The sequence below is a fragment of the Pelophylax lessonae genome (genome assembly GCF_965119305.1).
Source record: "Pelophylax lessonae genome assembly, chromosome: 11".
Lineage (NCBI taxonomy): Eukaryota > Metazoa > Chordata > Amphibia > Anura > Ranidae > Pelophylax > Pelophylax lessonae.
This window is the reverse complement of record NC_138778.1, coordinates 12,140,102-12,160,411: the sequence shown is the minus strand read 5'-3', so window position 1 is coordinate 12,160,411 and position 20,310 is coordinate 12,140,102. Positions and strand designations below refer to the sequence as shown.

The 20,310-nt window shown below is 40.7% G+C and overlaps 2 protein-coding genes across 2 annotated transcripts in view; one reads left to right on the top strand and one right to left on the bottom strand.

Moving 5' to 3' along the window:
• LOC309566991 (uncharacterized protein) overlaps positions 1 to 20,310 on the top strand; it is an 80,855-nt gene that overhangs the window by 24,048 nt on the left and 36,497 nt on the right. The window lies entirely within an intron of this gene.
• The window catches only part of LOC309567120 (manganese-dependent ADP-ribose/CDP-alcohol diphosphatase-like), a 35,025-nt gene continuing 20,262 nt past the window's right edge, over positions 5,548 to 20,310 (bottom strand). The window contains exons 3-4 of the mRNA XM_082272451.1: positions 7,508 to 7,621; positions 5,548 to 5,908 (exon numbers count right to left, since the gene is read on the bottom strand). Of these exons, the coding sequence (XP_082128577.1) occupies positions 5,556 to 5,908; positions 7,508 to 7,621 (467 nt within the window). The 3' untranslated portion in view covers positions 5,548 to 5,555. The remainder of the gene's footprint in view (positions 5,909 to 7,507; positions 7,622 to 20,310) is intronic.

Here is a 20,310-nt window from a genome sequence, read left to right as displayed (position 1 = left end):
CCTGGGTCGCACTTACCTGTAAGAAGAAATACTTACCTTGAAAAGTACTTCTTCAGCGCTGCCATCTCAGGTGTGGGCAGCTGAAGCCGTAGCATCCTTCTACAGCCTCTTTGGTGACGTTGGAGTCCCACAATGCACTGCACCGGCCCCACTCTTAATTTCCAGTGCAAGCGCGGCATCCCTGCACAGCTTCTGGGCATGCCCAGAAGCTGTTTAGCAGGGAATGCCGCACCTGCACCGGAAGTGACGAGCGGGGTCGGTGCAGGGGCATTGACTCCTGGGAGCGATGACGTTCAGTTCCCAGGAGTCATCGCAAGCAGCAAGTGACGGCGCGGGCCGCGGCCGCCGAAGGGAGGAAGTGGAAGGAAGGTGAGTATATTTTCTCCAATATCAAGGTAAGTGACCAAAAAAAAAAAAAAATTGGGAGCATCCATTTCTTTTTCAGGTGACACTCAGCAAGCAGATGGCCCAAAATCAATTTTTTCGATTTTGAGGCCGGACCTCCGCTTTAAGCTAAACAGGAAAAAAAAACAATTGATCCTGTTCCATTAAATCAGTGGTTCTCAACCCCAGGCCTCGGGACCCACTAACAGGCCAGGTTTGCAAGATAACTGAAATACATCACAGGTGATATATTTTGCTGCTCAGTGATTGCAGTATTCTAGTCTGCATCTCCCCAAGGTGATACTTAAACCTGGCCTGTTAGTGGGTCCAGAGGACTGGAGTTGAGAACCATTGCCTTTAAGCATGTTATACAGCACAGTGCTTTGTAATTTGGCCCCTTCTATCACCTAAAATACCTGGCTGATCCTGCCTGGCTATGTCCTCCCCTCTGTAAACTGACCACGGTATACCATGGCTGCTGAGCCCTGACACCGTGGTGAGTTTACGTACCTTCATCATCCGCAGCCCTCCTGTCCTCCTCTGTCCTCTCTGCCTGTCTGCTCCTGTGTCAGTGCCCATTCCCCCCTCCCCTCCTGCTGCTGTAGTTTAATGTAAAGTTTCATATCCTGTCTACAGTCTGTTTAATAATCCTGTGTCTGTGTTTTATAAAAATAAGCCATTCTTTACAAGTTTTCAGAGCGCCACTTGTAGCTCACGTGACCCGCCACCTCTCTCCTCCTCTCCCCCTCCCCTCCTTCTCCTCTCCTCCCAACTGACATCAGTGAGGAATCCTCGGCCCTGCTGGGTGCAGGCAGCTATCAGATTGGGAGAGGAGAGAGCCGACAGGTCACGTGAGCGGCGTTCGGCCCTCTGAAAACAGGTAAACAACGGCTTATTTTTATAAAACACATACACAGACACACAGGATTATTAAACAGACCAGACAGGATGGTATAAAGTGGCTTTACAACCACTTGAAAGGTAAAGTTGAGATTCCAGGGGGGGGGGGGGGCATTTGCTTCCCCCTTGCCCCTACCTGCGGACGCCCATGACTTTGTTTGAAGCTGCTGCCAAAGTGAAAGGTGAAATAACCTCATATGCTAACGATAGAAATTAAACTAACTCGGCTTCCACATATAAATCACATATAATAAATAATACATAAAAAGTGCCGGTGCATTAAATAAAGTCCATTAGTGCAAACAAAGTGTCAGTGCTGATGAGTTCTTCTGGTGAGATCCAAGGTGCCACTCCGAAATCCCCACTCACCAACAGTAAAGTTCAAGCAGGCATAGAATACTTCCTTAGGCAAAGTGTGTAGGTATGACTCCGCTCCTCTCTTTCGATAATAGGGCTCTCAGCAAAGTTTTGTTATAAAATCCAATAAGAGAAAGATTTCCATAGCGTGATACTGTTTAATTTATTATACATTTAAAGGCAAGTACACTTACAGAGATAAAAACAATTCCAAGCATGTGTAAAGGTTAGGATCGCCGCCTTGGCGTGCTTTCCAACTACGGGATATGACGTCACTCTATCATCCCCGCTTGACGTGTTTCGCCCCTCCCACTGGGCGTCTTCAAATAAGAATTATAGGACAGGAAATCAGCGAGAGAAGAAAAATGCGTTATAAGAAATAGAAGAGAGGCAATGGCACATCTAACCTGTTCATTTTTAACACCCTGGTGGTGTTAAAAAAGGTGGTTTCTGAGAGGCTGAGCCGAGTGCCGGTCCAAGCATGTGGGCAGATTCCGACTTCATTGTCATGATCTTGAACGAGCCTGGACCGGCTCTTTGACGTCAGCAGACAGCGGACTCAATTAAGCCCGCTGTCTGCTGAAAATGGGTGACAGGAGTCACAATAATAAACCCCCTCAAAAAGGTGTTTTCTGAGAGGCTGAGCCGGGTACCGGTCCAAGCATGTGGGCAGATCCCGACTTCATTGTCATGATCTTGAACGAGCCTGGACTGGCTCTGTGACGTCAGCAGACAGCGGACTTAATTAAGCCCGCTGTCTGCTGCTGCTGAAAATGGGTCACAGGGGTCACAACAATAAACCCCCTCAAAAAGGTGTTTTCTGAGAGGCTGAGCCGGGTACCGGTCCAAGCATGTGGGCAGATCTCAACTTCATTGTCATGATCTTGAACGAGCCTGGACTGGCTCTGTGACGTCAGCAGACAGCGAACTTCAGCCCGCTGTCTGCTGAAAATGGGTGACAGGAGTCACAATAATAAACCCCCTCAAAAAGATGTTTTCTGAGAGGCTAAGCCGGGTGCCGGTCCAAGCATGTGGGCAGATCTCAACTTCATTGTCATGATCTTGAACGAGCCTGGACTGGCTCTGTGACGTCAGCGGACTTCAGCCCGCTGTCTGCTGAAAATGGGTGACAGGAGTCACAATAATAAACCCCCTCAAAAAGGTGTTTTCTGAGCCGGGTGCCGGTCCAAGCATGTGGGCAGATCCCGACTTCATTGTCATGATCTTGAATGAGCCTGGCCCGGCTCTTTGACGTCAGCAGACAGCGGACTTAATTAAGCCCGCTGTCTGCTGCTGCTGAAAATGGGTCACAGGGGTCACAACAATAAACCCCCTCAAAAAGGTGTTTTCTGAGAGACTGAGCCGAGTGCCGGTCCAGGCATGTGGGCAGATCTCAACTTCATTGTCATGATCTTGAACGAGCCTGGACTGGCTCTGTGACGTCAGCGGACTTCAGCCCGCTGTCTGCTGAAAATGGGTGACAGGATTCACAATAATAAACCTCCTCAAAAAGGTGTTTTCTGAGCCGGGTGCCGGTCCAAGCATGTGGGCAGATCCCGACTTCATTGTCATGATCTTGAATGAGCCTGGACTGGCTCTGTGACGTCAGCAGACAGCGGACTTCAGCCCGCTGTCTGCTGAAAATGGGTCACAGGAGTCACATTTATAAACCCCCTCAAGAAGGTGTTTTCTGACATAAATTTTGTGATACTTTTAAGTGTCACAGCAATATTAGCTATAGATTAGGAAGATCCTTCTGTCAATGAGAGCTCCTGAAGAGAAGGGGCACACATGACAGCCATGATTCACACTGCCTAATCTGCTCATTATTAGGAAAGGTATGCGAAGAAAATATACACAGTCATTAACATCTGGTATATTAAATTTGGCTTTTGGGTTCTTACTGACATAATTGTACTTAGAATCCGAAGCTGGAATTTATCATTGAAGTGTGGGTGGAGCCAGGTCTATATTACATTAGTTAATGACAGAAATGAAACTAGCACTGCTTCAACATATAAATCACATATAATAAATAATACGTAAAAAGTGATACATAAAAAGTGCCAGTGCATTAAATGAATGAGTGAGTTTGGGGTGGAGGAACTTCAACATCATTACGGAACATGATCATTCCCTACCTCTCTAACTCTAACTACAGGCTTGTGTGCTGCCCTAGCATACCTGCAAAGGTGTAGTCCAGAAATCTTTGTCCTTGAGAGGCATATCGCCAGCACTGGTGTCTTTTGAATAAACCCCAAGTTAAGAGTCTCTATAAGCAGGCCATGATGAGTGCCATCCTCCTCCTACGGGTCTCTTCCTCCATCTTCATCCCTTATGGGCCTCATAGCTCAAAGCAGCACTGGATCTCCATCTAACACTGTGTAGCACCCTCCTAGTCAGGTGCTAGATTTAAAAGCATTTATGCTCCTTCTGCTTATCAGGGGAGCCTGATCTATTTGGTTGCCTGTTGCATGTTCCCAGGTGTGATTCACTGGGTCTGAGGGAGTGTCCCCACTGTATCCAATAAGAGAGCTTGTTGGACAGTGGAGGAAACCCAGCCAGTGACACACAAGGTTTTGTAGTAGTCTTAGTGGGAGGGCACCACCGCAGTGCTCCTGGGATTGACCATAAATACTGAGGGGACATGTGACAGGGTGTCTTTGGCAGGAAGCAGAGTCCCAGGAGGAGGCTGACGGCTGTCTCTCCTCCTGTTGTCTGAGGAAGGTGGTCACAGGTGGTCGGCGTAGTGAACCAGGTGTGGAGCTGAGCTGCAGAGGATCCCGTAAAGCTGACAGTGGAGCTGCTGGCAGAGTCTCTTTGGAAAAACAATGTCCGTGAGTACCAGAGGACTTGCCAAAGGGTCTGCCTATAAAGGGGGACCACTCCAGAGAAGTCAGAGGATCAAGGGGTCAGCTCACACAGTGTGTTACAGTAAAGGGGGTGCCGTGTAGAGAATCCTGAAGAATAGGGACTAAGGGGGTGCCAAGTAGGACCCTGAAGAATGATACACAGTACAGTTTTGTTTGCTTAAATCTATGTTCACTGTAATAACAAGGTGAAGCAGCGGCCTTGCTGCATTCAGCTATATTCAGCAGTTCCAGTAATTGTGCATAGTTTATCCAGTTGGAGTATCCCACTCATCCCTTCTCCTATCCCAGTTCTCAAATAAAACAACAAAAACCAAAATCCCTAGACTGTTTTCTGACTGAGCCAAGCATATGCTACATTGTCAAGCTGTTGCTATGGGTAACTATGGGTTACCCATAGCAACAGCTTGACAATATAGCATATGGGTATGCTATGGGTTTACAGCGTCGCTGGGCGCTCACATGACCCACCGGAGCGCTTCTTTCCCGCTTTGAGCACTGCAGAGTGAGGGGGCGCTGACGTCAAACCGGGAGGCGAGGAGAAGATCTATGGAAGGTCATACGAGCGCCACTCACTAACGAGGGAGATGCCGGGATCCCCGCTGACGTCAGCCCTGCTTTGAGCACTGCAGAGGGAGGGGCCAATGACATCAGCCGGAGGAGAGCTCAAGCAGGTCACGTGAGCGCCCAGCGGCGCTGTAAATAAGGTATTTTGTACAATCATGTTACAAAAAGACACACACTGGACATTATATAATACTTTTACAGCACAGATTACATGATTTACAAGGATTTCAACTAGGGCTTATTTTCGGGGTATGGCTTATTTTGTAGCAACCCTAGAAAATGGAGATAGGTCTTATTTTCGAGGTAGGTCTTATTTGGTAGGTCTAAACATGGTATGAAGCTTAGGTGGGTTGCAGTACAGTGTGTACACCATCCTCTCCTCCAGAGCTCTACAAGTACTCTATGACGAACCCTGAAGGTGCTTTTTGTGCAATGACCATTTTTTACGTGATTTGGCCAATTCACCAACCAATGAACTCAATTCCAGTCTGTATTCCCAACTTTAAGGCTGGGGAGGCAGCAGCAGAAGGCCGGGTTCATCTCCCGATAGACGAGAACTCTGCTCTTCACTCTTCCTCTTCCCCGTAGAACCATCCGGTCTTCATAAACATCCACTGTCCCAAATGCATTCATGTCAGGAGGGGACTCGATAACCCCCTCCATAGTGACATGGTGTATACCGTGCGAGTCTTGGTGATACCCCCCACTGTGGTCATGGCCAGCAAAGTAACACACCACACTGCGATGTGCCTGAATGACTTGGAGGATGTCTTTGTAGTTCCATGCCAGGCATGGAGTGCCTTTGGCCTTGGGATGTATTGGAGTGTGGCCTGGAAAACAGAGAACAAAGTCATATTTTCCTGTACAGAGACGGCTCTTATTCTGAATTAAAAGCAAATACGGTATATTTCATTTCATGCGCAACATTTTTCTTATCTCATCTCTCAGGTTTTAAGGTTTCATTTTGTTTTTCTATTGTGAAAACTGCAAAACCCCATTACTCTGCAGCCCCCCCCCCCCATCCTCCAAAACCCAATTACTAGTGTACACCAAAATCTGCACCCCCCCCCCCCCTGCAATACCCAATTACTGGTGTACACCAAAATCTGCACCCCCCCCTTCACAATACACAATTACTGGTGTACACCAAAATCTGCACCCCCCACCCCACAATACCCAATTACTGGTGTACACCAAAATCAGCTCCCTCTCCCACCCCCCCCCCCCCACAAAACCTAATTACTGGTGTACAACAAACTTTGCACCCCACCCTTCATAACCCAATTACTGGTGTACACCAAACTTTGCACCCCCCACCCTGCAAAATCCAATTACTGGTGTACACCAAAATCTGCCCCCCCCCCCCACAAAACCCAATTACTGGCGTACATCAAAAATTGCACCTACCCCCCCCCACACACAAAACCCAATTACTGGTGTACACCAATTACTTCCTGCACCCCCCCCCCGCAAAACCCAATTACTGGTGTACACCGATTACTTACTGCACCCCCCCCCCCCCGCAAAACCCAATTACCGGGGTACACCAAACTCTGCACCCCCCCCCCCCCTGCAAAACCCAATTAATTGTGTACACCAAAATCTGCACCCTCCCCCCCCCCCTGCAAAACGCAGTTACTGGTGTCCACCAAAATCTGCACCCCCCACTGCAAAGCCTAATTACTGGTGTACTCCAAACTCTGCACCCGTGCAAAACCCAATTACTGGTGTGCACCAAACTTTGCACCCCACCCTTCATAACCAAATTACTGGTGTACACCAAACTTTGCACCCCCCCCCCTTCATAACCAAATTACTGGTGTACACCAAACTTTGCACCCCCCCCCCTTCATAACCCAATTACTGGTGTACACCAAACTCTGCAACCCCTCCCACAAAGTCTAATTACCGGTGTACAACAAACTTTGCACCCCACCCTTCATAACCCAATTACTGGTGTACACCAAACTTTGCACCCCCCCCTTCATAACCCAATTACTGATGTACACCAAACTCTGCAACCCCCCCCCCCCCCCACAAAGTCTAATTACCGGTGTACAACAAACTCTGCACCCCCATGCAGAGTTAACATAATGGATGGAGTGCAGATAAATACTGGGGGGGAAATCCCACTATTGTGGGTGGGGCAGAGAAAGAAATGACTGCAGGGAAATCTCACCATTGTGGGAGGTACATAACTACAAACTACTGTGAATGCATCTCACTACTGTGGGAGGGGCAGAGACACAAACTACTGCAAATTAATAATAAATTAATTAAAGTTCAGCATTGTGGGAGGTGCAAAGACACAAACTACTATGAGGAAATCTCATCATTGTGGGAGGGGCAGAGGCACAAACTACTTTCATTTTTGGGGTGGACTAACTCATAGACTGTAATGCACTTAAATTATAAGTGCAAGGACTTACCAGCAATGATGACCCTCTCATTTTGTTGGTCGCAATATGTGAGGACTTCATCCAACCAAGAGAGCTGCTTAGAGCTGAGTCCACCATTAAAATCTACCAGATGGTTCCTGGAGCCTACATAAAAAAATTTAAAAACAAAAACAATTACACAAATTGACAAATCTACAGTATCTCACAAAAGTAAGTACACCCCTGACATTTTTGTAAATATTTTATTATATCTTTTCATGTGACAACACTGAAGAAATGACACTTTGCTACAATGTAAAGTAGTGAGTGTACAGCTTGTATAACAGTGTAAATTTGCTGTCCCCTCAAAATAACTCAACACACAGCCATTAATGTCTAAACCGCTGGCAACAAAAGTTAGCACACCCCTAAGTGAAAATATCCAAATTGAGTCCAAAGTGTCAATATTTTGTGTGGCCGCCATTATTTTCCAGCACTGCCTTAACCCTCTTGGGCATGGAGTTCACCAGAGCTTCACAGGTTACCACTGGAGTCCTCTTCCCCTCCTCCATGATGACATCACAGAGCTGGTGGATGTTAGAGACCTTGCGCTCCTCCATTTTCCGTTTGAAGATGCCCCACAGATGCTCAATAGGGTTTTGGTCTGGAGACATGCTTGGCCAGTCCATCACCTTTACCCTCATCTTCTTTAGTAAGGCAGTGGTCATCTTGGAGGTGTGTTTGAGGTCGTTATCATGTTGGAATACTGCCCTGCGGCCAGTGGTGTATTTTGGTTTTGTGCTGCCCTAGGCAAGACTAAAAATAGGCACCCCCCTCCCCCTTCTAAGTAGATTTGCCCCACCCCTTCCTTTTTAACGGATGTGACTCCCTCCAAAATTGAAGGACTACAAGTCCCAGCATGAACCCCTGAGATCTCACGAGAGGGGTGGGAGAGAGAGGGGGGGGTGGGTGAGGGAGGCAGAGAGAGAGCGGGGGTGAGAGAGAGAGAGGGGGGGTGACAGTGAAAGAGAGAGAGGGGGTGAGTGAGTGAGAGAGGGAGAGGGGGGGTGGCGGCTCTAGCAACCAGTGGCCAATAGAATCTCAGGTGGAGGGGGGTAGCTTTTTTGCCGCCCCCCTGCAAAGTGCCGCCCTAGGCCTGGGCCTTGTCAGCCTAGGCCAAAATACAGCACTGCCTGCGGCCCAGTCTGGTGTGAATTCCCTAAGGAGTAGATATCTTTGATGACCCATGGGTTTGTTTATTTCATAAAACTGACAAATCAAAAAAGCAACAATAGTACCAAATTTAATTAATGCAACAAAGGGGGCAATTCCAAAAAAAATGGTTAGAACCAGAAAGCCCCACATTAAGAGACTGGTTTAAAAGAATTGATTATACAAAGTATATATAATATGGGGTACCTAGGCAGCAGAGAGGAAGATTAAATAGAGAGTTTCTCGAATAAATGGGAAAAATTGGTAGAATTGAAAAATACTAATAAATACTTAGAAATCTGTTTGGAATAGGAGAGGAAGAAGGGTAGTTAAGGCAAATGGAGATAGAATATGTGGATAAATAAATCCGCGCTAAGGATATCAAGGGATTGTAACAATATATGCACAAATAAGCTGCAGCCTCCCTTAAACTATAGCCAAAGGCTATAAAGAGATAAATAAAATGGAAGGTGATGGCGCTGCTTATTTAATAAAGTGCAAATAAATATAAGATGCTAAAGTATAAATACGATTGAGGAATAAGTTAATAGATAAAAGATGCGGAGGTGAAAAAACAAAGTAAAAAGATCAAACGTATAGTGTTATAAGGGATATAAATTAATCTAAAAATAAATTTAAATATATAAAAATATTCCAAAGGTATATGAGAGAAACAACCACCAGAGGGCGTAATAAATGGCAAAGTGTGACAATAAATATGCTTGTGTATATGCCAAAATAAAATAAACAATGTGAATATATGACAATGCTAAATAAATAAATAAAATATATACAAGGTGTATATTCCACAAGTGATAATATAAATAATAGTGAATAGGTAAGTAAATAAATAGGTGATAAATGTGCGGGAAACTATTAAGCACGGGATGGGTGTGCAAAACAACAGCTGATATACAGTGCAACAAAAGTGATATCAATAAATATATCTAGGTGGGTCAAAGATAAATGTGCCAAAAATAATTTTTTATATATAAATATGCAGGTGAATGTAAAAGTGCGGGAAGTCTATTTGTGCAACGTGCAAAAAAATCCAATAAATTAGTCCATAAAATAATGGTGATAGCAAAAAATATATAGGTGTACAGGATATCTTACGGTGACCCCCAAGGTGGGTGACTGGTGAGTGGCTAAGTGGCCCCTGGTAAAAAGACCTACTCACCAGATGTACCCACCCCACACAGGGGTATAGAGCGGGTACTGAAGAGGTATCTTATGAGCCTGGATCTGTGTAGTAGTTCCCTTCCTAGGGTAGATGTGTTATGGAGTCCGGAGTGTCCTGAGTGGGGTCCGGTGGTGAATTGTGGTATCCAAAATCTCGTGGGTAAATCAAGTGTGGCCACTCAAGGGTATATGGATGGAGGAAAAAAAGGAGCTCGATAGTGTATTATCGTTATGCTAGAAAGTTTATTGTAAATTACAGCAGCAAAATGGGTACTCACATATACAATGTGGGAAAACAGCGAGGTATCAGCGTCCCGGAACGCAATGCGTTCCAACCAGAGACCGGAACCGGAAGTGACGTGACGGCGCTGTACGCGTTTCGTCATGTGACGTCTTCTGCAGCGTCCTATCACTTCCAGCGTAGGCCCTTTTGTACATGGTGGTTGCTAGGCAACAAAGTAGGCGGAAATCAACAAAGGAAGAATGATGCCGTGGGTCGTAGTATAGGGAACAGGGCGTAAGATAATCTTAGCCAAATAGAAATCAGATGGTAAGTATAAATAGCAAAAACCCAGGCTAACCATTGTTGAATACTAATTAAATGAATATAAAATATAACAATATAAGAAATGTAATGTTCCGTGCCTAATAATTGAACCACCGTGTATACATACAGGGAAGGATATCTCGTACATGTTATTACAATATATACAACAATACTTTATTAACAAATAAGATTAAGAATATGTTAAAATAAAAAAGTATTAGATTAAAATATATTACGCCATCTGGTGGATAGAGTAAATAAATGAAGTACATTTGGTTTAAGAACGTAGACATTGCGCCATCTAGTGGATAAATTGTTAATTGTATAAACTATTCATTTGATATAAAAAGTATATATACGATGTAAAGGTTATTAATGTTGTTACCATGAGTTTGTTAGTATGTGATTACTATCAGTATGTACCAATTTATGGAAAACATGATAGATAAAATATATAATTAAGGAGGACATCTGATTTGATATATGCTATATTGTAAAAAACATTATGGATAAAATTAACATCAATATAAATTATTGTGTAGAAACCTTATTGGATAAGATTTTATGATTAAAAAATATTATGAATAAAAAATATATAATAATATTTTATAGGAGGAGAGTACATCTAATGTGTGGAAAAATATATGTCTATTGATTATTAGAAGGATGTATCAAAATATATATAGAAAGATGTATATAAAAATAAAAAATATATATATATATAAAAATTAAGAAATGGAAGGTGAGATGACAATAGTGTGTATCGAACATTAGAATCCAGTATAATATATTAAGTTTAATACATATGAATATGAATACATACAGTGTAAGAATGTAATAAATGTGAATATAAGAATTAATAAATGGGAAGTGATATAGTAAAAAATAGTAAACAATAAAAATATGTGATTATAAAATATATTGTGATGATAGGATGGATACTATATTCATATATAAAAATTGATAGGAAAAGGATTAAAAATTAGAAATAAAACAGTTGAGGTCTATATCTAGGTTTAATCCCCTAGGCTGGAGTGTATTAAGCCGATATATCCAGCTGGTTTCATTTTTGGAAATTTTAATTCTTTTATTTTCACCTCTCCAGTGTCCTGTAATAGAGTCAATTCCAACAAATGTAAGTCCCCTGGGATCCTTGTTGTGTGCCTCTGCAAAGTGCCTAGAGAGGCTATGTTTCGGGAATCCATTTCTTATGTTCTTGATGTGTTCTCTAATACGCACGAAAAGAGGTCTGGTGGTCCTACCGACATACTGAAGTCGGCATGGACACTCTACCAGGTAGGTCACATGGGTGGTCTGGCATGTAATTAGTTTGTTAATCTTGAATTCCTCTCCACTCCATCTGGATTTAAAATATAACGTCTTTCTGGGTTGTTTATTCGTTGATTTGCAAGGTAAACATCTATTGCATCGAATAAACCCTTTTAAATCAGGAAACAGTTTCACTGGTTTGGGGGGATCAATAGCATTATGTACCAATTGATTGCGTAGATTAGGGGCTCTCCTATAGATAAACCTCGGTTGTCTAGGGAGTAATTTAGACAAGGTCTTGTCGGATTTTAGGATAGGCCAATATTTTTTCATAATCTTCTCTGTTTGTCTGAAATTTTGATGGAATCCCGTAATAAAAGCTAGCTCATTAGATTTTTTGTTGGGGACATTTTTCTTTTGTAGGAGTTCTTCCCTATTGATATTTAATGTTTTATCTCTTGTCATAATTAACTTTTGTCTGTCGTAACCCTTTTCCTCAAATCTTGTTATTAGAACATCCGTTTGTGATATATAATCTTCCACATTGTCACAATTTCTCCTGATCCTGACAAATTGGCTCTTTGGGATTCCTTCTTTCCATACAGGATGGTGACAGCTGTTAGTAGGTATGTATCCATTCCTATCTGTAGGTTTAAAATAGGTCCTACTTTTCAGTATATTATTGTCTTTAAAAATATTAAGATCCAAATAATTTATTTGATTAAAACTCCAGTCTCCTGTGAACTTAATGCCATATGGATTCTCATTCATTTTTAAAAAGAAATTATTCAAAGATTCTTCAGTCCCTTCCCATAAAATGATAATATCGTCTATATATCTTCGGTAGAATGTTAATTCTGGTATATCCTGAGTGTAAATCATCTTTTCCTCTAACATGTCCATAAATAGGTTCGCTACGCTAGGTGCGTAGCGGGCTCCCATTGCAACTCCCTTTGTTTGTAGGAAATATTCATTTTTATGCCAAAAGAAGTTGCTACTCATGGTGAGTTTTAAACCATCCAGGATATATTTTATTTGTGTTTGTTTTAACTTGCTACGTTCGTGTAAGGCAATATCTACCGCTTTTAATCCATCACTTTGTTTGATGCTGGTATAAAGGGAATTAGCATCTATTGTAGCCAAGATACATCCTTCTGGTAATTGTACTTCTTTGAGTGCTTTAATCAACTCTGAACTATCTTTAAGGTAAGATTTCCCCATCTTTACAGCTGGTTGTAGGTATCCATCCAGATATTCGCCCAATCTAGAAAACAAGGAGTCCACCCCACTCACAATGGGTCTCCCCGGGGGTTTGACAGGGTCCTTATGTATTTTAGGCAAATAGTACAATACTGGGATCTTACTTGAATCAGGTATCAGGTATTGTGCTTCCTTTTTATCCAAAATTCCTATTTCTTTGCCTTTGTTGATGAATTCTTTAAGTTTCTTCCTATATATCTTGGTTGGATTCCTTTTCAGTTTTTCATAGGTGCCTTCCACTCTTAATAGATTGTTCATTTCTTCTTCATAGTCATTTTTGTTCAGAATTACTAATCCCCCTCCTTTATCTGCGGGTCGAATAATAATTCCTTTTCTGTCTTCTAGTTGTTTGATTGCAGATTTAACCTGATTGTACTTTTTATGTGGTTTTTTAATCTTCCTCAGGTCCTCCTCCACCATTTTCTTGAATGCGCTAATACATTCACCTCCAGGTACTTTTGGATTAAAAATTGAGTTATTTCTGAGACCTGAGTGTACAAAATTGGGGTCAGGAATAGTGGGTGTGTGTCCTTTTAGTTTAAAAAATTTCTTAATATTCAGTTTTCTTAAAAATTTATGAAGATCAATAAAAATTTCAAAGGGGTCCGCATCTTTGGTGGGGGCGAATTTAAGGCCAAGATCTAAAAGCTGAAGTTCGTCATCGTTAAAAACTATATCCGTGAGGTTAAAAATACCTTGCCCTAAAATTCTCGCCTTCGTTTTCTTCCTCCCACCTCTCTTACCCCTCTTACGTCTTCTTCTTCCCAATAATGGTTTTGTTGATTGGGTCTCATGTATCCTCCTGGGGGTGGTGGTCCCCTCCATTGATTCTGGTAGTCTCCTCCTCTGTATGTATTGGGTCTTCTGTCTTCGTGATAATTGTGGTTCCATCTTGTCTGTTGGTCTTGTGGTCCTCTCCATCTCGTTCCTCCTTGTGGCCTGTACCATCCTTGTTGTCTGTAAGAGGGTGGTGGTCTTCTTTGGTGGCCTCCACGGAAAAAATCCCTTTGCATATTGTAGTTCGGTCTATCCCTATAATCTCTGCCTGGAGTATATGTATCCATCCTGGCTAACGGAGAAAATCTGTTATGCATAGGTAAATTAAAATTTCTGTGATTGGGTGTATCATTCCTATTAAAATCTCTGGGTGGTGTACGTGGTCTTTCTTGTACTCTGGGTTGATTCCTGGGTGGTATGAGTCTATTTTCTTGGGTAGTAGGTATGGTGTCTTCTATGTCTCTATTGGGTCTAAAGGTGAAAACTTGTGGGGTCCTAGGAGCTGGAGTAGCTATAGATTCTTCGTATTCATCTTCATCTACTGATGTATCTCTGGACTCAAAAGCATTAGGAGTGGTAGGAATTTCCATTTCTTCTTCCGCTACTTGCCATTTGTACACTTTGGAACTTTTATAGTCAGTGACATCTCTGCTATACTTTTTTTGCTTTTTCTGTTGTATAGCCGAGTCATATTTTGCAATATATGTTTGGAGTTCTTTTTCTTTGTCTTTATATTCCTTATGCAGTGAAAATGGAATGAGTGCCGTTTTCAGGTCTGTTATCTGTGTTTCAATATTCCTTAGTTTGGTCTGTCTCCTTTTGATAATGAGTGTAAGGAGATCTGTTTCGCACCGATTGAAGAATATATACCATTCTTCTGTTAAGGTAATATCATTAAGACCATCATTGGGGTTGACATCCCACCTTAGTCGTCTGGGGGTAATTTTATCTCTAATGTACATTTCTAAAGTGGAAATGTCCCACCAGACCCTAAGTTGTTTTTCAAGGGCATGTTTAAGTTGTTTGAAAAGCCCGTCCATGTCTTGTCTATTGGTTACTCTTTCCTGATTGAAAATATCCTCAATATTGATTTTCCGATTATTTATATATCCAAAGATATCCGAAGCTGCAGGATTAGCCATGACCCCTAAGGGTATGTAAGAATATGTGGATAAATAAATCCGCGCTAAGGATATCAAGGGATTGTAACAATATATGCACAAATAAGCTGCAGCCTCCCTTAAACTATAGCCAAAGGCTATAAAGAGATAAATAAAATGGAAGGTGATGGCGCTGCTTATTTAATAAAGTGCAAATAAATATAAGATGCTAAAGTATAAATACGATTGAGGAATAAGTTAATAGATAAAAGATGCGGAGGTGAAAAAACAAAGTAAAAAGATCAAACGTATAGTGTTATAAGGGATATAAATTAATCTAAAAATAAATTTAAATATATAAAAATATTCCAAAGGTATATGAGAGAAACAACCACCAGAGGGCGTAATAAATGGCAAAGTGTGACAATAAATATGCTTGTGTATATGCCAAAATAAAATAAACAATGTGAATATATGACAATGCTAAATAAATAAATAAAATATATACAAGGTGTATATTCCACAAGTGATAATATAAATAATAGTGAATAGGTAAGTAAATAAATAGGTGATAAATGTGCGGGAAACTATTAAGCACGGGATGGGTGTGCAAAACAACAGCTGATATACAGTGCAACAAAAGTGATATCAATAAATATATCTAGGTGGGTCAAAGATAAATGTGCCAAAAATAATTTTTTATATATAAATATGCAGGTGAATGTAAAAGTGCGGGAAGTCTATTTGTGCAACGTGCAAAAAAATCCAAGAAATTAGTCCATAAAATAATGGTGATAGCAAAAAATATATAGGTGTACAGGATATCTTACGGTGACCCCCAAGGTGGGTGACTGGTGAGTGGCTAAGTGGCCCCTGGTAAAAAGACCTACTCACCAGATGTACCCACCCCACACAGGGGTATAGAGCGGGTACTGAAGAGGTATCTTATGAGCCTGGATCTGTGTAGTAGTTCCCTTCCTAGGGTAGATGTGTTATGGAGTCCGGAGTGTCCTGAGTGGGGTCCGGTGGTGAATTGTGGTATCCAAAATCTCGTGGGTAAATCAAGTGTGGCCACTCAAGGGTATATGGATGGAGGAAAAAAAGGAGCTCGATAGTGTATTATCGTTATGCTAGAAAGTTTATTGTAAATTACAGCAGCAAAATGGGTACTCACATATACAATGTGGGAAAACAGCGAGGTATCAGCGTCCCGGAACGCAATGCGTTCCAACCAGAGACCGGAACCGGAAGTGACGTGACGGCGCTGTACGCGTTTCGTCATGTGACGTCTTCTGCAGCGTCCTATCACTTCCAGCGTAGGCCCTTTTGTACATGGTGGTTGCTAGGCAACAAAGTAGGCGGAAATCAACAAAGGAAGAATGATGCCGTGGGTCGTAGTATAGGGAACAGGGCGTAAGATAATCTTAGCCAAATAGAAATCAGATGGTAAGTATAAATAGCAAAAACCCAGGCTAACCATTGTTGAATACTAATTAAATGAATATAAAATATAACAATATAAGAAATGTAATGTTCCGTGCCTAATAATTGAACCACCGTGTATACATACAGGGAAGGATATCTCGTACATGTTATTACAATATATACAACAATACTTTATTAACAAATAAGATTAAGAATATGTTAAAATAAAAAAGTATTAGATTAAAATATATTACGCCATCTGGTGGATAGAGTAAATAAATGAAGTACATTTGGTTTAAGAACGTAGACATTGCGCCATCTAGTGGATAAATTGTTAATTGTATAAACTATTCATTTGATATAAAAAGTATATATACGATGTAAAGGTTATTAATGTTGTTACCATGAGTTTGTTAGTATGTGATTACTATCAGTATGTACCAATTTATGGAAAACATGATAGATAAAATATATAATTAAGGAGGACATCTGATTTGATATATGCTATATTGTAAAAAACATTATGGATAAAATTAACATCAATATAAATTATTGTGTAGAAACCTTATTGGATAAGATTTTATGATTAAAAAATATTATGAATAAAAAATATATAATAATATTTTATAGGAGGAGAGTACATCTAATGTGTGGAAAAATATATGTCTATTGATTATTAGAAGGATGTATCAAAATATATATAGAAAGATGTATATAAAAATAAAAAATATATATATATATAAAAATTAAGAAATGGAAGGTGAGATGACAATAGTGTGTATCGAACATTAGAATCCAGTATAATATATTAAGTTTAATACATATGAATATGAATACATACAGTGTAAGAATGTAATAAATGTGAATATAAGAATTAATAAATGGGAAGTGATATAGTAAAAAATAGTAAACAATAAAAATATGTGATTATAAAATATATTGTGATGATAGGATGGATACTATATTCATATATAAAAATTGATAGGAAAAGGATTAAAAATTAGAAATAAAACAGTTGAGGTCTATATCTAGGTTTAATCCCCTAGGCTGGAGTGTATTAAGCCGATATATCCAGCTGGTTTCATTTTTGGAAATTTTAATTCTTTTATTTTCACCTCTCCAGTGTCCTGTAATAGAGTCAATTCCAACAAATGTAAGTCCCCTGGGATCCTTGTTGTGTGCCTCTGCAAAGTGCCTAGAGAGGCTATGTTTCGGGAATCCATTTCTTATGTTCTTGATGTGTTCTCTAATACGCACGAAAAGAGGTCTGGTGGTCCTACCGACATACTGAAGTCGGCATGGACACTCTACCAGGTAGGTCACATGGGTGGTCTGGCATGTAATTAGTTTGTTAATCTTGAATTCCTCTCCACTCCATCTGGATTTAAAATATAACGTCTTTCTGGGTTGTTTATTCGTTGATTTGCAAGGTAAACATCTATTGCATCGAATAAACCCTTTTAAATCAGGAAACAGTTTCACTGGTTTGGGGGGATCAATAGCATTATGTACCAATTGATTGCGTAGATTAGGGGCTCTCCTATAGATAAACCTCGGTTGTCTAGGGAGTAATTTAGACAAGGTCTTGTCGGATTTTAGGATAGGCCAATATTTTTTCATAATCTTCTCTGTTTGTCTGAAATTTTGATGGAATCCCGTAATAAAAGCTAGCTCATTAGATTTTTTGTTGGGGACATTTTTCTTTTGTAGGAGTTCTTCCCTATTGATATTTAATGTTTTATCTCTTGTCATAATTAACTTTTGTCTGTCGTAACCCTTTTCCTCAAATCTTGTTATTAGAACATCCGTTTGTGATATATAATCTTCCACATTGTCACAATTTCTCCTGATCCTGACAAATTGGCTCTTTGGGATTCCTTCTTTCCATACAGGATGGTGACAGCTGTTAGTAGGTATGTATCCATTCCTATCTGTAGGTTTAAAATAGGTCCTACTTTTCAGTATATTATTGTCTTTAAAAATATTAAGATCCAAATAATTTATTTGATTAAAACTCCAGTCTCCTGTGAACTTAATGCCATATGGATTCTCATTCATTTTTAAAAAGAAATTATTCAAAGATTCTTCAGTCCCTTCCCATAAAATGATAATATCGTCTATATATCTTCGGTAGAATGTTAATTCTGGTATATCCTGAGTGTAAATCATCTTTTCCTCTAACATGTCCATAAATAGGTTCGCTACGCTAGGTGCGTAGCGGGCTCCCATTGCAACTCCCTTTGTTTGTAGGAAATATTCATTTTTATGCCAAAAGAAGTTGCTACTCATGGTGAGTTTTAAACCATCCAGGATATATTTTATTTGTGTTTGTTTTAACTTGCTACGTTCGTGTAAGGCAATATCTACCGCTTTTAATCCATCACTTTGTTTGATGCTGGTATAAAGGGAATTAGCATCTATTGTAGCCAAGATACATCCTTCTGGTAATTGTACTTCTTTGAGTGCTTTAATCAACTCTGAACTATCTTTAAGGTAAGATTTCCCCATCTTTACAGCTGGTTGTAGGTATCCATCCAGATATTCGCCCAATCTAGAAAACAAGGAGTCCACCCCACTCACAATGGGTCTCCCCGGGGGTTTGACAGGGTCCTTATGTATTTTAGGCAAATAGTACAATACTGGGATCTTACTTGAATCAGGTATCAGGTATTGTGCTTCCTTTTTATCCAAAATTCCTATTTCTTTGCCTTTGTTGATGAATTCTTTAAGTTTCTTCCTATATATCTTGGTTGGATTCCTTTTCAGTTTTTCATAGGTGCCTTCCACTCTTAATAGATTGTTCATTTCTTCTTCATAGTCATTTTTGTTCAGAATTACTAATCCCCCTCCTTTATCTGCGGGTCGAATAATAATTCCTTTTCTGTCTTCTAGTTGTTTGATTGCAGATTTAACCTGATTGTACTTTTTATGTGGTTTTTTAATCTTCCTCAGGTCCTCCTCCACCATTTTCTTGAATGCGCTAATACATTCACCTCCAGGTACTTTTGGATTAAAAATTGAGTTATTTCTGAGACCTGAGTGTACAAAATTGGGGTCAGGAATAGTGGGTGTGTGTCCTTTTAGTTTAAAAAATTTCTTAATATTCAGTTTTCTTAAAAATTTATGAAGATCAATAAAAATTTCAAAGGGGTCCGCATCTTTGGTGGGGGCGAATTTAAGGCCAAGATCTAAAAGCTGAAGTTCGTCATCGTTAAAAACTATATCCGTGAGGTTAAAAATACCTTGCCCTAAAATTCTCGCCTTCGTTTTCTTCCTCCCACCTCTCTTACCCCTCTTACGTCTTCTTCTTCCCAATAATGGTTTTGTTGATTGGGTCTCATGTATCCTCCTGGGGGTGGTGGTCCCCTCCATTGATTCTGGTAGTCTCCTCCTCTGTATGTATTGGGTCTTCTGTCTTCGTGATAATTGTGGTTCCATCTTGTCTGTTGGTCTTGTGGTCCTCTCCATCTCGTTCCTCCTTGTGGCCTGTACCATCCTTGTTGTCTGTAAGAGGGTGGTGGTCTTCTTTGGTGGCCTCCACGGAAAAAATCCCTTTGCATATTGTAGTTCGGTCTATCCCTATAATCTCTGCCTGGAGTATATGTATCCATCCTGGCTAACGGAGAAAATCTGTTATGCATAGGTAAATTAAAATTTCTGTGATTGGGTGTATCATTCCTATTAAAATCTCTGGGTGGTGTACGTGGTCTTTCTTGTACTCTGGGTTGATTCCTGGGTGGTATGAGTCTATTTTCTTGGGTAGTAGGTATGGTGTCTTCTATGTCTCTATTGGGTCTAAAGGTGAAAACTTGTGGGGTCCTAGGAGCTGGAGTAGCTATAGATTCTTCGTATTCATCTTCATCTACTGATGTATCTCTGGACTCAAAAGCATTAGGAGTGGTAGGAATTTCCATTTCTTCTTCCGCTACTTGCCATTTGTACACTTTGGAACTTTTATAGTCAGTGACATCTCTGCTATACTTTTTTTGCTTTTTCTGTTGTATAGCCGAGTCATATTTTGCAATATATGTTTGGAGTTCTTTTTCTTTGTCTTTATATTCCTTATGCAGTGAAAATGGAAT